The 12,943-nt window shown below is 52.3% G+C and overlaps 4 protein-coding genes across 4 annotated transcripts; 2 read left to right on the top strand and 2 right to left on the bottom strand.

The window, feature by feature from the left end:
- Positions 1 to 571: 571 nt before the first annotated feature.
- Positions 572 to 1,958, bottom strand: N7468_000839 (RNA-binding protein; the record flags this gene model as incomplete). Its single annotated transcript, XM_058470136.1, has 4 exons — positions 572 to 1,349; positions 1,405 to 1,597; positions 1,652 to 1,808; positions 1,878 to 1,958. 4 exons carry the CDS (start codon positions 1,956 to 1,958, stop codon positions 572 to 574), a joined length of 1,209 nt encoding a protein of 402 aa, XP_058333277.1.
- A 2,944-nt stretch (positions 1,959 to 4,902) lies between these two features.
- On the bottom strand, positions 4,903 to 5,103 carry N7468_000838 (uncharacterized protein; the record flags this gene model as incomplete). Its single annotated transcript, XM_058470135.1, has 1 exon — positions 4,903 to 5,103. The coding sequence occupies one exon, from the start codon at positions 5,101 to 5,103 to the stop codon at positions 4,903 to 4,905; it is 201 nt and encodes a 66-aa protein (XP_058333276.1).
- A 1,735-nt stretch (positions 5,104 to 6,838) lies between these two features.
- N7468_000837 (uncharacterized protein) lies at positions 6,839 to 8,026 on the top strand (the record flags this gene model as incomplete). The annotated part of the gene is made up of 1 exon (XM_058470134.1): positions 6,839 to 8,026. One exon carries the CDS (start codon positions 6,839 to 6,841, stop codon positions 8,024 to 8,026), a length of 1,188 nt encoding a protein of 395 aa, XP_058333275.1.
- Positions 8,027 to 8,908: 882 nt separating this feature from the next.
- N7468_000836 (WD repeat-containing protein) lies at positions 8,909 to 12,508 on the top strand (the record flags this gene model as incomplete). The annotated part of the gene is made up of 7 exons (XM_058470133.1): positions 8,909 to 9,084; positions 9,229 to 11,129; positions 11,173 to 11,440; positions 11,500 to 11,927; positions 11,985 to 12,241; positions 12,318 to 12,443; positions 12,500 to 12,508. 7 exons carry the CDS (start codon positions 8,909 to 8,911, stop codon positions 12,506 to 12,508), a joined length of 3,165 nt encoding a protein of 1,054 aa, XP_058333274.1.
- Positions 12,509 to 12,943: the final 435 nt, after the last annotated feature.

Genomic DNA, 12,943 nt, shown 5'->3' with positions numbered 1-12,943 from the left:
GCCTTGTTTTCTTCAATCACTGATTACCACGGGCCTAACACTTAATTGGGCAGTCTCGTTGAGGTTGTCATACTAAGCAATGTTGTCGGAATTCTGCAGAATTGAGACTCTTTACGGTTTCCTAAGATATATATCGAGGTACTGGTATCTTTGGTCAAGCCCATCTATTGTGCTGCTTCCTTACTCATCACCATACGGGTGGTCGGGATGTCTGGGGTTAATGACTCCTTGCCGCTCATGGTCGAGTTATGAAACCGTGACATCCCAGCTCTGGGGGGTCCCTCTGGGCTACTAGGACCTTACCTATCCAATTTGAACGGCCCAAAAAAAGGGAGAAAAAAAAACTTAAACCTGAAGCTTCCTACTACAGTGCCAAGGTTTAAATCTCAAGGTTGAAAACCATCGATGGGTAATAAAATAACGTAAGGGTGAAAGATAATTCACTAACTCACAAACACCTGGTTCCAGAACTCCACGCGGTCGATAATAATATGTCATTTCCTTCCCATTGGGGATATTGCATCACTGCACCTCCCTCATTTTCACTTCGCTTTCACGTCATTTTACATGCTCAATTGGGAGCTGATGTCGACAGCATCTCTAACGACCGCCGCTGCTGTCCTGACCCGTCCACCACCAGGGGTTGTCCAGGGTCAGCCGCTTTCTGAAAGGGAATGCCCTCTCCATGGTCTTCACTGACAGAGCTTAGTTCGCTACCGCTTTCACTCACCGGGTCGGAGTCCTGCGTCATCGCGCTATCCCAGCTGCCGCTACGAGCGGCATGACGGTAATCGGTCCTCACGCGAATACATGAACCCATGAACATGACGTTGTTCAGAGTCGCGACAGCACGCCTTGCGTCTTCAACACTGTGCATGATCGCCGAGCCATGGGTCTGGACTTCCTTGTCGTACGCGTCGGATGTGACTGTCACGTTGCACTCCTCCACGTTTCCTGTCCCTTGCAGCAAGCTCCGCAGGTCGGCTGTTGTTGTGCTAGGGTTCAGGTTGTTGATGTAAACAGCCCGTGAGGTTTGAGAAGGGAATGGGGCATTGATATTAGCGGTGTGGGTAGCCCAGGGCTCCTGCGGGTGCCAGTGGGTGTATTCGCCCGAGTCATGGAGTGGCTGGATGGGCGAGATGGGCGAGATGGGATACATGGGCATCATGTTCCACCCAGGGGCATCATACATGGCGGCGTGCATCATTGGGGACGGGGGGTAGCACTGCATTGGCTGTGTCATGGGCTCAGTCATTACGGGCATGAACTGCTGCGGTGAAATGGGCATGGGCCCCATCATAGGTCCGTATTCGGTGTACTGATAGGTCGAGCTGGTAGACTGGGTGCAGCTGCATGTGTGTTAGCGACGGGTTTTTGACATTCCGCTTGGGTCTAGGGACATACTCGGGGGACACAGGAGATGGGGGCAGGGCCATGCTCCCGTGAGATCGAGGAGGTGTGGAGTGACCGGGCACGAACGTCTGCAGAACTGCTGGTGGGCTTCTTGTTGGCCCGGCGATCGGTTTTGTGGGAGCGCTGATGCGTGAGAGTGTGACAACCAAGCTCTGACCTTCCCATCCGTTGGTTGATAACCGGTCTGCGTCTTGTCAGGATTTTATTCCTCAAGGGATCGATGAAGTTCGCTACTCACGATATGTTCGCCAGGCCTCATCTTCATTCTTGATAATGATCTGTCCTAGGCCGGTAGGGAATCCATGACTGTCATCATATACCACTGCTTGCCGGATGTGTTGAGCCGTCTGGCGGACCAGATCCTTCAATTCTTGCCAACGACAGTGGCCAGGGATCTGTGATTTGCTTTGTTAGAGAACCGAGGGGAGTCAAATTCGGTCACATCATGATATCAAGACGCTTACTCCTTGTAGAAAGACAACAAATTCATCATCTGATTTGAGAGATCTGGGACTACGTCTCTTTTCCTTGCCTAGAAACGGCATGGTGGGTGATCAAGGCCTTTCGCTCTGGAAATCTCGATTATTGCTCTGTAACGCTCTGCTGTGCGGCAACAACAGCTGGATAGCTCGGAATCCGGTCAAAGTTGCGAAACTCTCGGTGGGCTGGTTTGGCCGGTCGGAACTGCAATTAAAACAATGAGCTTTGTGCAGAGCCAATGCTTTCTCTGACAGGAAGGTCGGTCCTAGTGGAGGTCAGATATATCGTCGAAGGATCAGTGGATGAGGTGAGCCAGGTGGTTAACCAAGGCTGCTTTCCCTCCACTTTGACCCGGGGGGGGGAACGACAATCACCAGGCATAAGAAGGCGACAGATTTGGGAAGCGATACACAATATGACATACCTCGGGTGTTCTGGGTCAAATCGATGCAAGTCACCAGGTTGGACGGGCTGCAATTGGAGGGTCGAAGGGGGGAGAAGACCATCCCCTGAGAAAAGGATGTAGATTGTTATGAGCAGTGGGGGAAAGAAAAAAAAAAGAAAAGGTGGAGGGGGAAGAGCAAAAGAATGAAGTGTTTCACAGGAGTCTCTCTCTTTCTCTCTCTCTCATTCTCAAATTTTCAAATTTTCATTTTTCTTTTTTTCCTCTTAAAAGCCTGGATTTCTCATAGTCAGGGCGACTTACATTTAGTTAATTGGAGCAGTGTTAATAATGGCTTGGAAACGATTTGTAGGCGAGACCCAACGAGATGCACCCTCGACCAGCCAGCCAGTCAGATGGCAGCATGACGGGGTTCTGCTCCTCTCGACGATGCTGAGATATGTCATTTCAATCACGGACGCCTCCGAGCTCAGCTCCTCCTGTCCTCGCCAAAATGCAATAGATTGTCGCCCCGTACCACCCCAGTGGGAATAGCTCCACCTCTCCAATGCACTGGTGTCAAGTCTTTTGATGCTTGCTTGCTTTTTCTCCCCTCGCCTACCCCACTCTTCTTTCTACCAAACTTGCTCTAGGTGAACCGAAAGCCAACTTGCCTCATCGTAAATCAATTGGTCTTTGGACGATTGCCATCCTCGAACCCGGGTTGCCCTCCTCCCTTTCGCAGAAGGCAAACCGGATGAACAGCCGCAAGCCAATGGGGGATATCTTCAAATTCTTGTAGGGCCATGCAGCCATGCAGCGCTTCGACGGGTTACACCGCCAGAGCTGGGTCGAGGTGTTCCCTGCTTCTCAGGAGGGGTTCTCGAGTGGAGCGCGGAGCGGCCCATTCCCACTGCAGCGGCATCGAGCGCAAAAGCAATAAGATCATAGGCCGGGTGCTTCTGCGATCTGATGGAGCTCCTTCGGCTCAAAAAGCTGCTAAAAGCTGCTAAGTGGGCCAGTCAGATCTGATCCGACCCAACCTTGTCCATCCCTTCTTGAGGGATCGACGATCCGTGACGAAAGTTCACCCCCATGGCCCGGGTGGCTGGTCGGGGCGAGACCTGGATTGGAGCAGTCAGACTCCATTGGCAGTGACGGCCCTGCATCCTGAGATTCGCCTCAAATCTAGCGACTATTGATTCACGATGTCACGATGCGAGTTGCAATGAGAGTACCTGCAGCTGCGAGAAGAATCATGGCTGGCTGCGAGGGTGGGCTAGTGAGGTTGAGTTCGAAGATGATCGCGAACAGGTTCCACAGTGTGCTGGAAGCTGCTGTACAGGCGGCCCGCCCACACGCCGAAGGGCGGGTTGATCTGTGCGCCCTGGGAAGCCCCGAGGCTGGTGGTGGCGCATTGCATCTCGGTCGCACTGCAGCTGTTTTTTTTTTTTCTTTTTTTTCTTTTTTTTTCTTTTTTTCTTTTTTTCCCGTTTGATTGCGGTTCCTTTGGTGAGGAGTAAAAAGACCCGGTCATTTTTGTCATCTCCCCTCCACTGCAACTCTCGGCTTGATCTGGACCTGTCGCTCCCGGCTCTATGAGACGTCATTCCATTCTGCATCTGCTAGAGGGTCTGCGGGTTCTTCAGTGGCGTGTGCCGATCTGATGATCTTCCCAGAGTCTAAATTTATATTCTTGGTGAGAGGAAAGCAGATGTTTGGTATGACTTTGGCTCGGGTGTTTACGCAGTATACAGGAGCTATATGCGCTCGTCTTTGGTAGGACAAGGATGCACCCGATCGGATCCGTGCTCGTGGGGAAACCGGGCCCCCAAACGCTGGGCTAGCCTGTAATGTCCATACTCTCCCCTTCTACACCCCCCAAGCTTTGGGCAAGGTTTGCCTATGGACTTGATTCACGAAGCAGGTCATGTATACCACGTGAACTGATCCCTTATGTCTCTCGGCTCTCATTGAGGTTTGGCATGAAAGACGAGAACCAGGAAAACTACATGTCATATATTCATATCATGATGGATCATGAAATTAGATTGGCATTGCACAACTCTGAGGGTCTCGAAGATGAACCAAAGGCTAAGCCTCATGTATTAAGGTAGGCGGCAAAGGATGCCTTGCAGCCTCAAGAGAATGCAACGGCTATGCCAGGGACACTCAACGCCAAGCTAACGTGAAATGCATGCAGGGGCAGTGATCGAAATATGATACAACTCGCGTTTCAATCAAGAGATTTCACTAAACTCCATGTATCCGCAGGACATACCTCTCCTATTCCAATCCTCCCGCTTGAGAGCTTCAACTCCAGGTCGGCCACCCGACTTTCCCAATTTGCGGTCATTCGACATTCAGAGTACCAGGGATAATCTTTGCTGATCCAAAGACAGAGAAATGTGATTTCAGCCAAAATGAAAGATATGTCTTGTCATCTGCTTGCGACCGGAACGAAACGAGCGACACGAGGAACAAGTATCGGTCGAACTAGTCGCGAATTAAAGGAGCGAAGTATTGAGAGGAGAGAGGATTGGGATCAGCCGAGGTTCCAGGTCCAGCCTGGGTAGATTGGGTCCAAATCGGTTTGGTGGTTTGTCTTGGGAGGGCGTTGAATGCACTCATCGCACGAAACCGACCTTGGTGGCGCATCGAGTACAGTAGTAGGAATTCATGCCGAACTGCACGGCGCCAAAGCCAGCTGGACCTGCCAAACTGAGCGATTGCTGGCATCTGGAGCAGCGGGCGATATCGAAGGTCGGGGACGATCCCAGTGTTTGGATGGGACGCGGTACGGGCCCCGAGAGGGGAGGCACCGGCATGTTCGCGATAATTCTGGCGAGGGCCTAGTAGATATGGACTTTGGGGAGAAGGAGACTTGGAAGATTTTCTCAGGAAGGAATATCGGCTACCTTAGGCCCTAAAATACAAACACAATGCGGACTGCAGAGTCCCCGTCCCCCTTGTACTCTGTACCACGGGGTACCGCCCCCAAAGCCAAGAGTCTTCTGAGTGGCTGAGCGCGACCCCCCCAGTTCAGGAGTCGTCTCCAGTCTCCAGTAGTCTATTTCGCCATTACGTATTGACTTTTCCAACTTTCCCAGTTGTTTTTCTTGCTCAACCTAGCCCAAACCGTGGGTTTCGTGTCTGGTCTGGTCTAATTTTCTGAATGTCTGACGTTTTTTTCTATCAGTCCAAGTGGAGGACTGCAAAGTAACCCCCAAAGCCCGCATTGCTGAGCCCCCGAATTCCCGCGTCCAGGCACCGGCATTCTGTTATCAGAGGCACATGGAGTCCATCTACTCCGTGATCCTGGTATGTTTCGTATGCAGTCATGTGGTACCTGCCGAGAATCCCGGGTCGTCCGAGGTCAGGCCTCGAATTCTCGAATTCTCCAGGCTGCGAGATGGCGTCACTGAGGTTTGGTCGCCTGCACGACGCCCAAAGGGGCCCCGAGGCATTCTGGCGAATGCAATTAAAGTGTGGCAAGGGCCGTGGGAAGTGGTGGAGCTCCCGTGGGGAGATAACGAAATCCCCGTTTCCAATGGGTATGGAGTAGACAGCTTCAACCCATTCGTCGTTGGCAAGGATTAGAATCACAAGTATCCCGATGTACTGTACACGGGGCCGTTGACGAGGAAGAGCAGGGTTCCCACATGCGACCTGGAAGCCGCGAAGGATGATGCACTTGGTTCCCCCCTTTGCCGTTTTTCCGAGGCCAAATGAACTCTCCCTAGGAAAGGATAATCCATGGACATGTGGATACTTGCAGTGTACGGAGTACTCCGTATCCGTACATCCGGCGGAATAATCGATGACCCATAGCACAAGCACAATTTCTCTCTCGCACTTAACATGGAATAGCCAAGCTTTGGAGGAGGGGTTGAAGTTCATATGCGAATGCATTGATCATTCCAAGGACATTTGTAGGTAAATGCAGTGTAAGATACAAGTGCTCGTAATGATCGCATCAAATCAATTGAAATCGGATCGATCTATGACAGGACAAGCCCCACCGCGATTTCTGTTTGGGTGCTCAACGCGCATCCTCCCCGTCACCCTTTCTTTGGCCCCCGCCGCGTCTTGATCACGACACGCAAGGCGCCGTGGTTGAAGGTGCGGACTGTTCCATCATGCCCATTCCAACACGATCAGCCTTGCCGCGTGATCCTCGGCAGCCCGTCAGTAACCCCTGCGACCCCCCCAGGACGTCGTTAACTCCCGACAGAGTTCCAGCAGTGCACGATCGACCACTGGCAAGCCTCCAACCCGCCAAACAGCTACCTCCGCCCCCGTACCCACGCCCGAGGGTGCCAAAGATAGTGGTATCCCCCGCGGGCGGACTCTCCTCCTCAACCAAGTCAATCCACTCGCGAAGATGTACCGTCATTGGGACAGGCCCGGCTGCCTCCGCCTGGGAGCAGACTCCCACGGGGGTCTGTCTCTCCCAAGAGGCAACAGCAAACAGGCCCAGAACCTGAAAAACGAGGCCCCTCATCTAAATCTTCCTCCGCGGTTCCTGCGCAAGGAGCAGCTCCTACACGTCGCCAAAGCCTGATGCGTCCCACTTCATTGAAAACATACTCGACCAAGACCAATGCATCTACTTCAAAGGCCCTCCCGCCTGCTCCTGGTTCAGCAGCTACGCAGAAACAGCCGCCATCACGATCCGCTGCGCCTGCGCCTTCCACGTCGAGGCCTTCTTCCCCCAAGAAGACAGATATGCCACCCCCACCTCGTCCTGTGCGATCCGCCTCGCTACGACAGCCAGTTGGTGCGGCATCGGGCCCCCCAGCCGCTGTGCGAGGACATGCTCGGCATCGAAGCCAGTTGACGCCGACGGCAAAGCAAGCCACAGATGTTACCCCCGTTAGTTCTAAATCTCGACCCGGCTTCTCCACTTATCAACAGCACTTCTCGCCTCGCAAAGCTGGGAAACCTCCTACGCCTACTCCTGGTGAGCCGACTGGAACGGGCGATTTGTTGATTCCATGCTCGTGGCCGGATATTACAGCACTGCAGATAGAGCTTCTCCAATTAAGCTTGTTCCATTCAAATCAACTTCAACGGCAGTCCGAATGGAAAGCCGAATCTGACTCTCGCCTACAGAAGCAGTATGATGCGGTTGCGAATCAATACCGAACGATGCTTAAGAATGAGAAACTGCGACAGCGACAGTTGAATGCGCAGGCGTTGCAGTGCTGGGCTCAGAATTGTCGGGATCGCAATGGCCCTCATGGCATCTCTGAGCAAATTCAAATTCTCTCCCAAGTATTACAGGAGACATCTGACTTAGTCAATAGGGAGTTGGGTGGGCGCTATGCGCGGGCGGTGGGCGTCTTCGAGGACTGGATTGAAGGAGTAGGCCAAATCTGGCAAGAACGGGAGGAGTCTGGGGTCATGGCGGGCCTCGTCTTCATTGACCCGCTAGACGGGAGCTGGAAGGAGGAGTTACAGGGGCTACGTGCCAGGCTGGAGCTCAGCGTGCGACAACTACAAAGCTTGGACATCTTGGGATTTGGCGAGCTCGAGCGACTAGAGCAGTCTGCGTTGGCCCGGGTTGCTATTGGGCTGGGGGATACCCTCCAACTCATGCTACAAGAAGTCCGTGCGATGCAAACCCTGGAGGCCGAGGTGGTGCGTAGCGAACGAGAGATGGTACGCAGCCTTGCCACGCAGCTTAGTACGGGCCAATCCGCGGGGGCAAGGGTGCGTGAAGGAATTTGGCGAAGAGAGCGTGTATGACCGGATTTGCAACGCGGATGAGTCGGGCCCACAGCATCCCCCGTGTTAAAAGAGACCAGGTGGGTTTGTTGCACTCAAAATGGGTCCTGAGTACCGAACACTTGTAGCCACTAAAAGTACCTGCAGGGGGTTCAAAGAAATCCAAAGAAGATTCCAGCATCCGGTTTCCAAACATTCCCGTACCGTATTCTGTCAGACTCGTCTCGGGGTTTCCGCAGCCTTTGAGGACCAAAAGTAGCTGCTACATTGCCTATAGAGGGTTTCAGCGAGCGGCAAAGGCGAAATCAATCTTGTTTTGGACATTTTCTTAAAACCAGTCTGAGATGCCAAGAACCTGCCCTGGGTTTCTCGCAACAACTCCCGGGTCCAGGACTCGGGGAGTACTTCTCCTGCATGTACCGTTCTAGCAGCCCCACTACGCGTCAGTACATCTGGTGGAGGTACCCCGGAAGTACCTATACCTAAATCAAGCTAATCAACCTTGGAAGTCTTAACCAGCTTTTTGGCAGTTGCTGACTCAACTACCCGTCATTCAACCATCTGCGTTGCTTGGAACAGTCTGGATCGTTGGAAGAAAACGCCGATTCCCAGTTCGGTTTTGCCAACTCTAGTGTGCCTTCCCACCCCGTCGGCTCTTTTCGAAGATGCGCTCCCTTATCTCTTCTATCACGTCTCTTTGATTTCTGCTTCCACCTCGCTCTCCCCAAACCCCGGAGGTCTCCCTATTTGACGTCATCTTAAGCTCCACTGCGAATAACGGGTCCTCGCAGCAGATCAAACCAATCTTAACTGTCCGGAACATCTCTTTCGCGTCCAGGGGCTATTCCAATTCGCCATGTGCGCCGGTCGCCTTGAGTGACCTCTCTTCGACCCGCCTCGGCAATGGCAGCAACCGTCACTATGAGGAGCACCCTGTATGATCGCCTTTGGCAGCGCGAATGCGGCGATCTTCCCCCGCGCCCCGGGTTGCGAACCATCTACGGCTCCCAAGAATGGGTTGACGATCTTGATATCGTGAATGAGTTGGGTGGCCACATGGGTTGCATTAATGCCCTCAGGTACGCTAACATCAGCCCATCTGCTTCAACCCCGTTGCCCGACCTTTCCCTTAGTTTACCGGTCATCTCACTTTCATTCGCCTCCAACGATATCCTTTGTCGCGCTGCGCTTGCAGAATATGCCTACTAACTGAGCTGTCATAGTTGGTCCCGATCTGGTAGTCTGCTGGCCTCAGGCTCAGATGACCGACATCTCAATATTTACTCCTATCAATCAGACTCGAGCGATGCGCCATTTTCCTTGAAGACGACGGTCGCCACGGGCCATAAGGCTAACATATTCTCTGTCAAATTCATGCCCCACTCCAATGACCGGACCTTGGTCACTTGCGCGGGTGATTCTCAGGTGCGTGTCTTCGACATCGAGTATGCGAGTCGAAACGGCAATGCGGCTGCCACTTCCGCCCTGGCCGCTTCGGCGCGAAGCCGCCGCTTCAATAATTTCTTTGACGGAACCACATATCTAAATGAATCAAACACCAATGCTAGGGTCTATCGAAGTCATGCCGATCGTGTAAAGCGCATCGTCACCGAATCGTCCCCGCATCTTTTTCTGACCTGCTCTGAAGATGGTGAGGTCCGGCAATGGGACCTGCGCCAGCCATCATCGGCATATCCCGCACCGAATGGGGGTCAAGGCTTTATGGCCTACCGTCCAGGCTTGCAACATGATGACTCTAATGTACCACCACCGCTTATCTCTTACAAACGCTTTAACCTCGACCTCAATACCATCTCCTGTTCGCCATCTCAACCGCACTACATTGCGCTCGGGGGTGCCCATATGCATTGTTTCTTGCATGATCGTCGCATGTTAGGTCGAGATATCTCGGCTGAAAGGGGCTCACCGAGTAGATCTCCTCCGAGTGTAAGGAGTAGGGACGACGAAATGATGGGCCAAGCTACTCGGTGTGTACGAAGATTTGCGCCTGGAGGCAAGAATCGCATGAGCGAGTTCGACGATGGGCATATTACAGCTTGCAAAATCAGTGACGCAAATCCCAACGAGATGGTAGTCAGCTGGTCTGGCGATCACATCTACAGCTTTGATCTTGCTCGCAGTCCGGATGCCCGAGACTCCTCTAACGGCCCGGACTCCGGACCAAAGAGTCCCAGCAAGCACCGCAAAAACAACTCCCGTACCCGCAAACGCAAGCGTTCTAAGCCTACTTCTACGTCATCCCAAGAGAGTGCAACTCGTTATCAGTATCGTCGCCGATCTGCGGAGCGGCAAACAACTCGACTCGGATTTCATAACGGCGATGTATCAGATGTTCCGATTCTGGACCTTTCTGAGGTGGACGATCAATCGCCCGAATCTATACTGGAACGTGCCCGGGACTCGGTTTTGAGCGATGCTCAGAAGCTTAGCATGGAGATCGCAAAGGGACTTGTCAAGCTTCGACGCGCTCTTTTCTCAATTAAAAGGACCCCTGTGGAAAATGTCGAACTGGACCCAACAGATCTCTCCTTGTATTCAGAATCCTTTGAGTCAGTCTTCAACTTGGCATCTACTTACTTACCGCGAATGAACACAATAATCCGAAGCTGGCGATACCCCTTGAATCCAACCCAGGAAATCGTGTCTTTGCAGCAAACTCTCCGTCGGAATCGTTTGGCCTCTTGGAGGTTTGTTCAAGCTGCTGGGACTCTTGCTCAATCTTTGAAGGGCCGGAATGATGAAGCTGAGGATCCCCAGTTGCATACGGACTTCTTGAACATTATCCCTGCACCAAGTGAAGACGAATCAATTGAACGAGAGGCACAATTTGGCTATGACTTCCTTAAGGCGATCTTGCTGTGGTTGCGCGGTGGTAGACCGGAGCTCCTAGCCGGCTTCAAGCGCTGGTCATGCAATACCAGGCCGTATGGCCGCTTTCCCATCCCCGAAGAAGCGGGCGAAGAGGCCATAGATGACATTCTAATCCCGTATCTTCAGAGCTTAGCGAGCGATGTCCCGATCGTTAATGTGGATTATTCTGAGCTAGGCCATGAAGGTGCGCGGTTTTTGTTCCAGACAGAGCGAGCTGCAGTGACGGCCTTTGGTAATGCCGTGAAGATACCCATAGAGGATATAAGAAACGGCAGCTGCTCGATTCGATAGACGCCGTGTCTCCATCGCGTCGTCTTCAGTTCAATCTCTTGATCGTGCATCCGCCACGAAATTCTGGGTTCTGCGCGTTGGCAGAGGTATTTTGATGGCGGCGTCTAACGGTGTCAATTTTGCTTTTGTTAATCGGGCATTCGGGGGACTTCACACTGCAATCTATGATCCTGAAAGTGAGTCTGATGAAGGAATTCTAGGAGACGATGGGACAGCCGGTATTGCCCCTATGGAATCAGAGCTACCGATTGGGTTGATGAATCTTCAGCCCGGTCATCACGATCACCCTGCGCAAGATGATGATCCTACAGGGGGCCCGACACGACTGCCACGCCTAGAATGGTGGAAAATCAACCGACCAGCGAGGATGAGAGTTCGGATCGCTCGAGCGAGAGCGGGGACCATGAAAGCGAAGATGACGATCCTGGAGATTCCTCGGATGGATGGGACTATGACGTGGCCTTTGACAGTGACAGTGATGAGCCATACCGCCGGCGTTATAGCGACAGCCAATCTCGGCGTGGCGAAATTGAAATCAACACGCCTTGCTCTTCTCACATGAGAGCCTACCGCGGACATTGCAATATCAAAACCGTCAAGGATGTCAATTTCTTTGGCTTGGATGACCAGTATGTGGTCAGTGGGAGTGACTCAGGCCACGTCTTTATTTGGGACCGGAAGACCTCGAAACTGGTCAACATCTTGGAAGGAGATAGCGAGGTTGTCAACGTGGTACAAGGTGAGCAGGGAAATTTTTGGTAATATCGATATTTTCAACCCTGACTGAGAAACGCAGGTCATCCCTATGAACCCATGATGGCCGTCTCGGGCATTGACAACACCATCAAAATATTCTCTCCGGACCGACATGCTCAGGCCCAGGCCCGCCAAGGGATTAACATCCTGAATCCGGACCATCTCTCCAACATACTTGGTCCACATGGGCACATAGTACCTGGTTTGCAGAGTCGTAAGAGCCTTCATGACAGCTACCGGATCATCAGCCAAAACGATGTTGATCGGCGCGGTGGCATGAGCGAGGCTTACATTACGGTTCGTGCATGAACATTAGCCCTTCCCGTTCTTGGGCTTCTATGAATCCCTTCCTAATACTTTGTCCTTCCTATAGAGAAGTATGCTCGCTCGACTGGCTGCCACCCTCCGTGGTCGTCAAGGTCTAGGAGCTGACCTCGATTCCTTCGGTGGGGACCAAACCGGCGAAGGAGCCACCATTGTCCTTGATGAGAACTGCCTTGTAAGTCTTTGGTATTTGGGACCAATCGAGCATTTGGGTACTAATTGTGGCAACAGGTAATGTGAATACTCGACTTACTTTCTTTTCCGTGTCGTTCGCAGAGATGCTCCCTTTGACACGCTTTTTCTATTAATATTTCAGAATGCTTGTGATGACTGCGTTCTGGCACACAGGATGGGTCTTTCTGTTTTATTTCTCTTGATTCCCCCAGCATTGAGAATGGCATTTCCAGGGTTGCGAAGGTGAATAGTACTTGTCAATCCATAGGTATTCATAGGTACTCATACGAGGACTATTCGAAAACTATCAAGATTCTTTCTAGAATGTTTTCGCGGCCAAAGCTAGATAGTTTGGGTCATTACTACTTATTCCCCTGGGACAACAGTAGACAGCCGAGACAATCCTACGATCTCGTTCAAGTCACATCATGACGCCTGTGCACCGTATTGGGCTTTCACCTGATCGAGAAGGAATCTGTATTCAATGAGCGCGAACCTCGG

This window comes from Penicillium chermesinum (genome assembly GCF_028974085.1).
Source record: "Penicillium chermesinum strain IBT 19713 chromosome Unknown utg000002l:1.0-5270490.0:1.0-5274688.0, whole genome shotgun sequence".
NCBI classification, from domain to species: Eukaryota; Fungi; Ascomycota; class Eurotiomycetes; order Eurotiales; family Aspergillaceae; genus Penicillium; species Penicillium chermesinum.
Note: the sequence above shows the minus strand (reverse complement) of the source record. Positions and strands in the feature narration are given on the sequence as shown.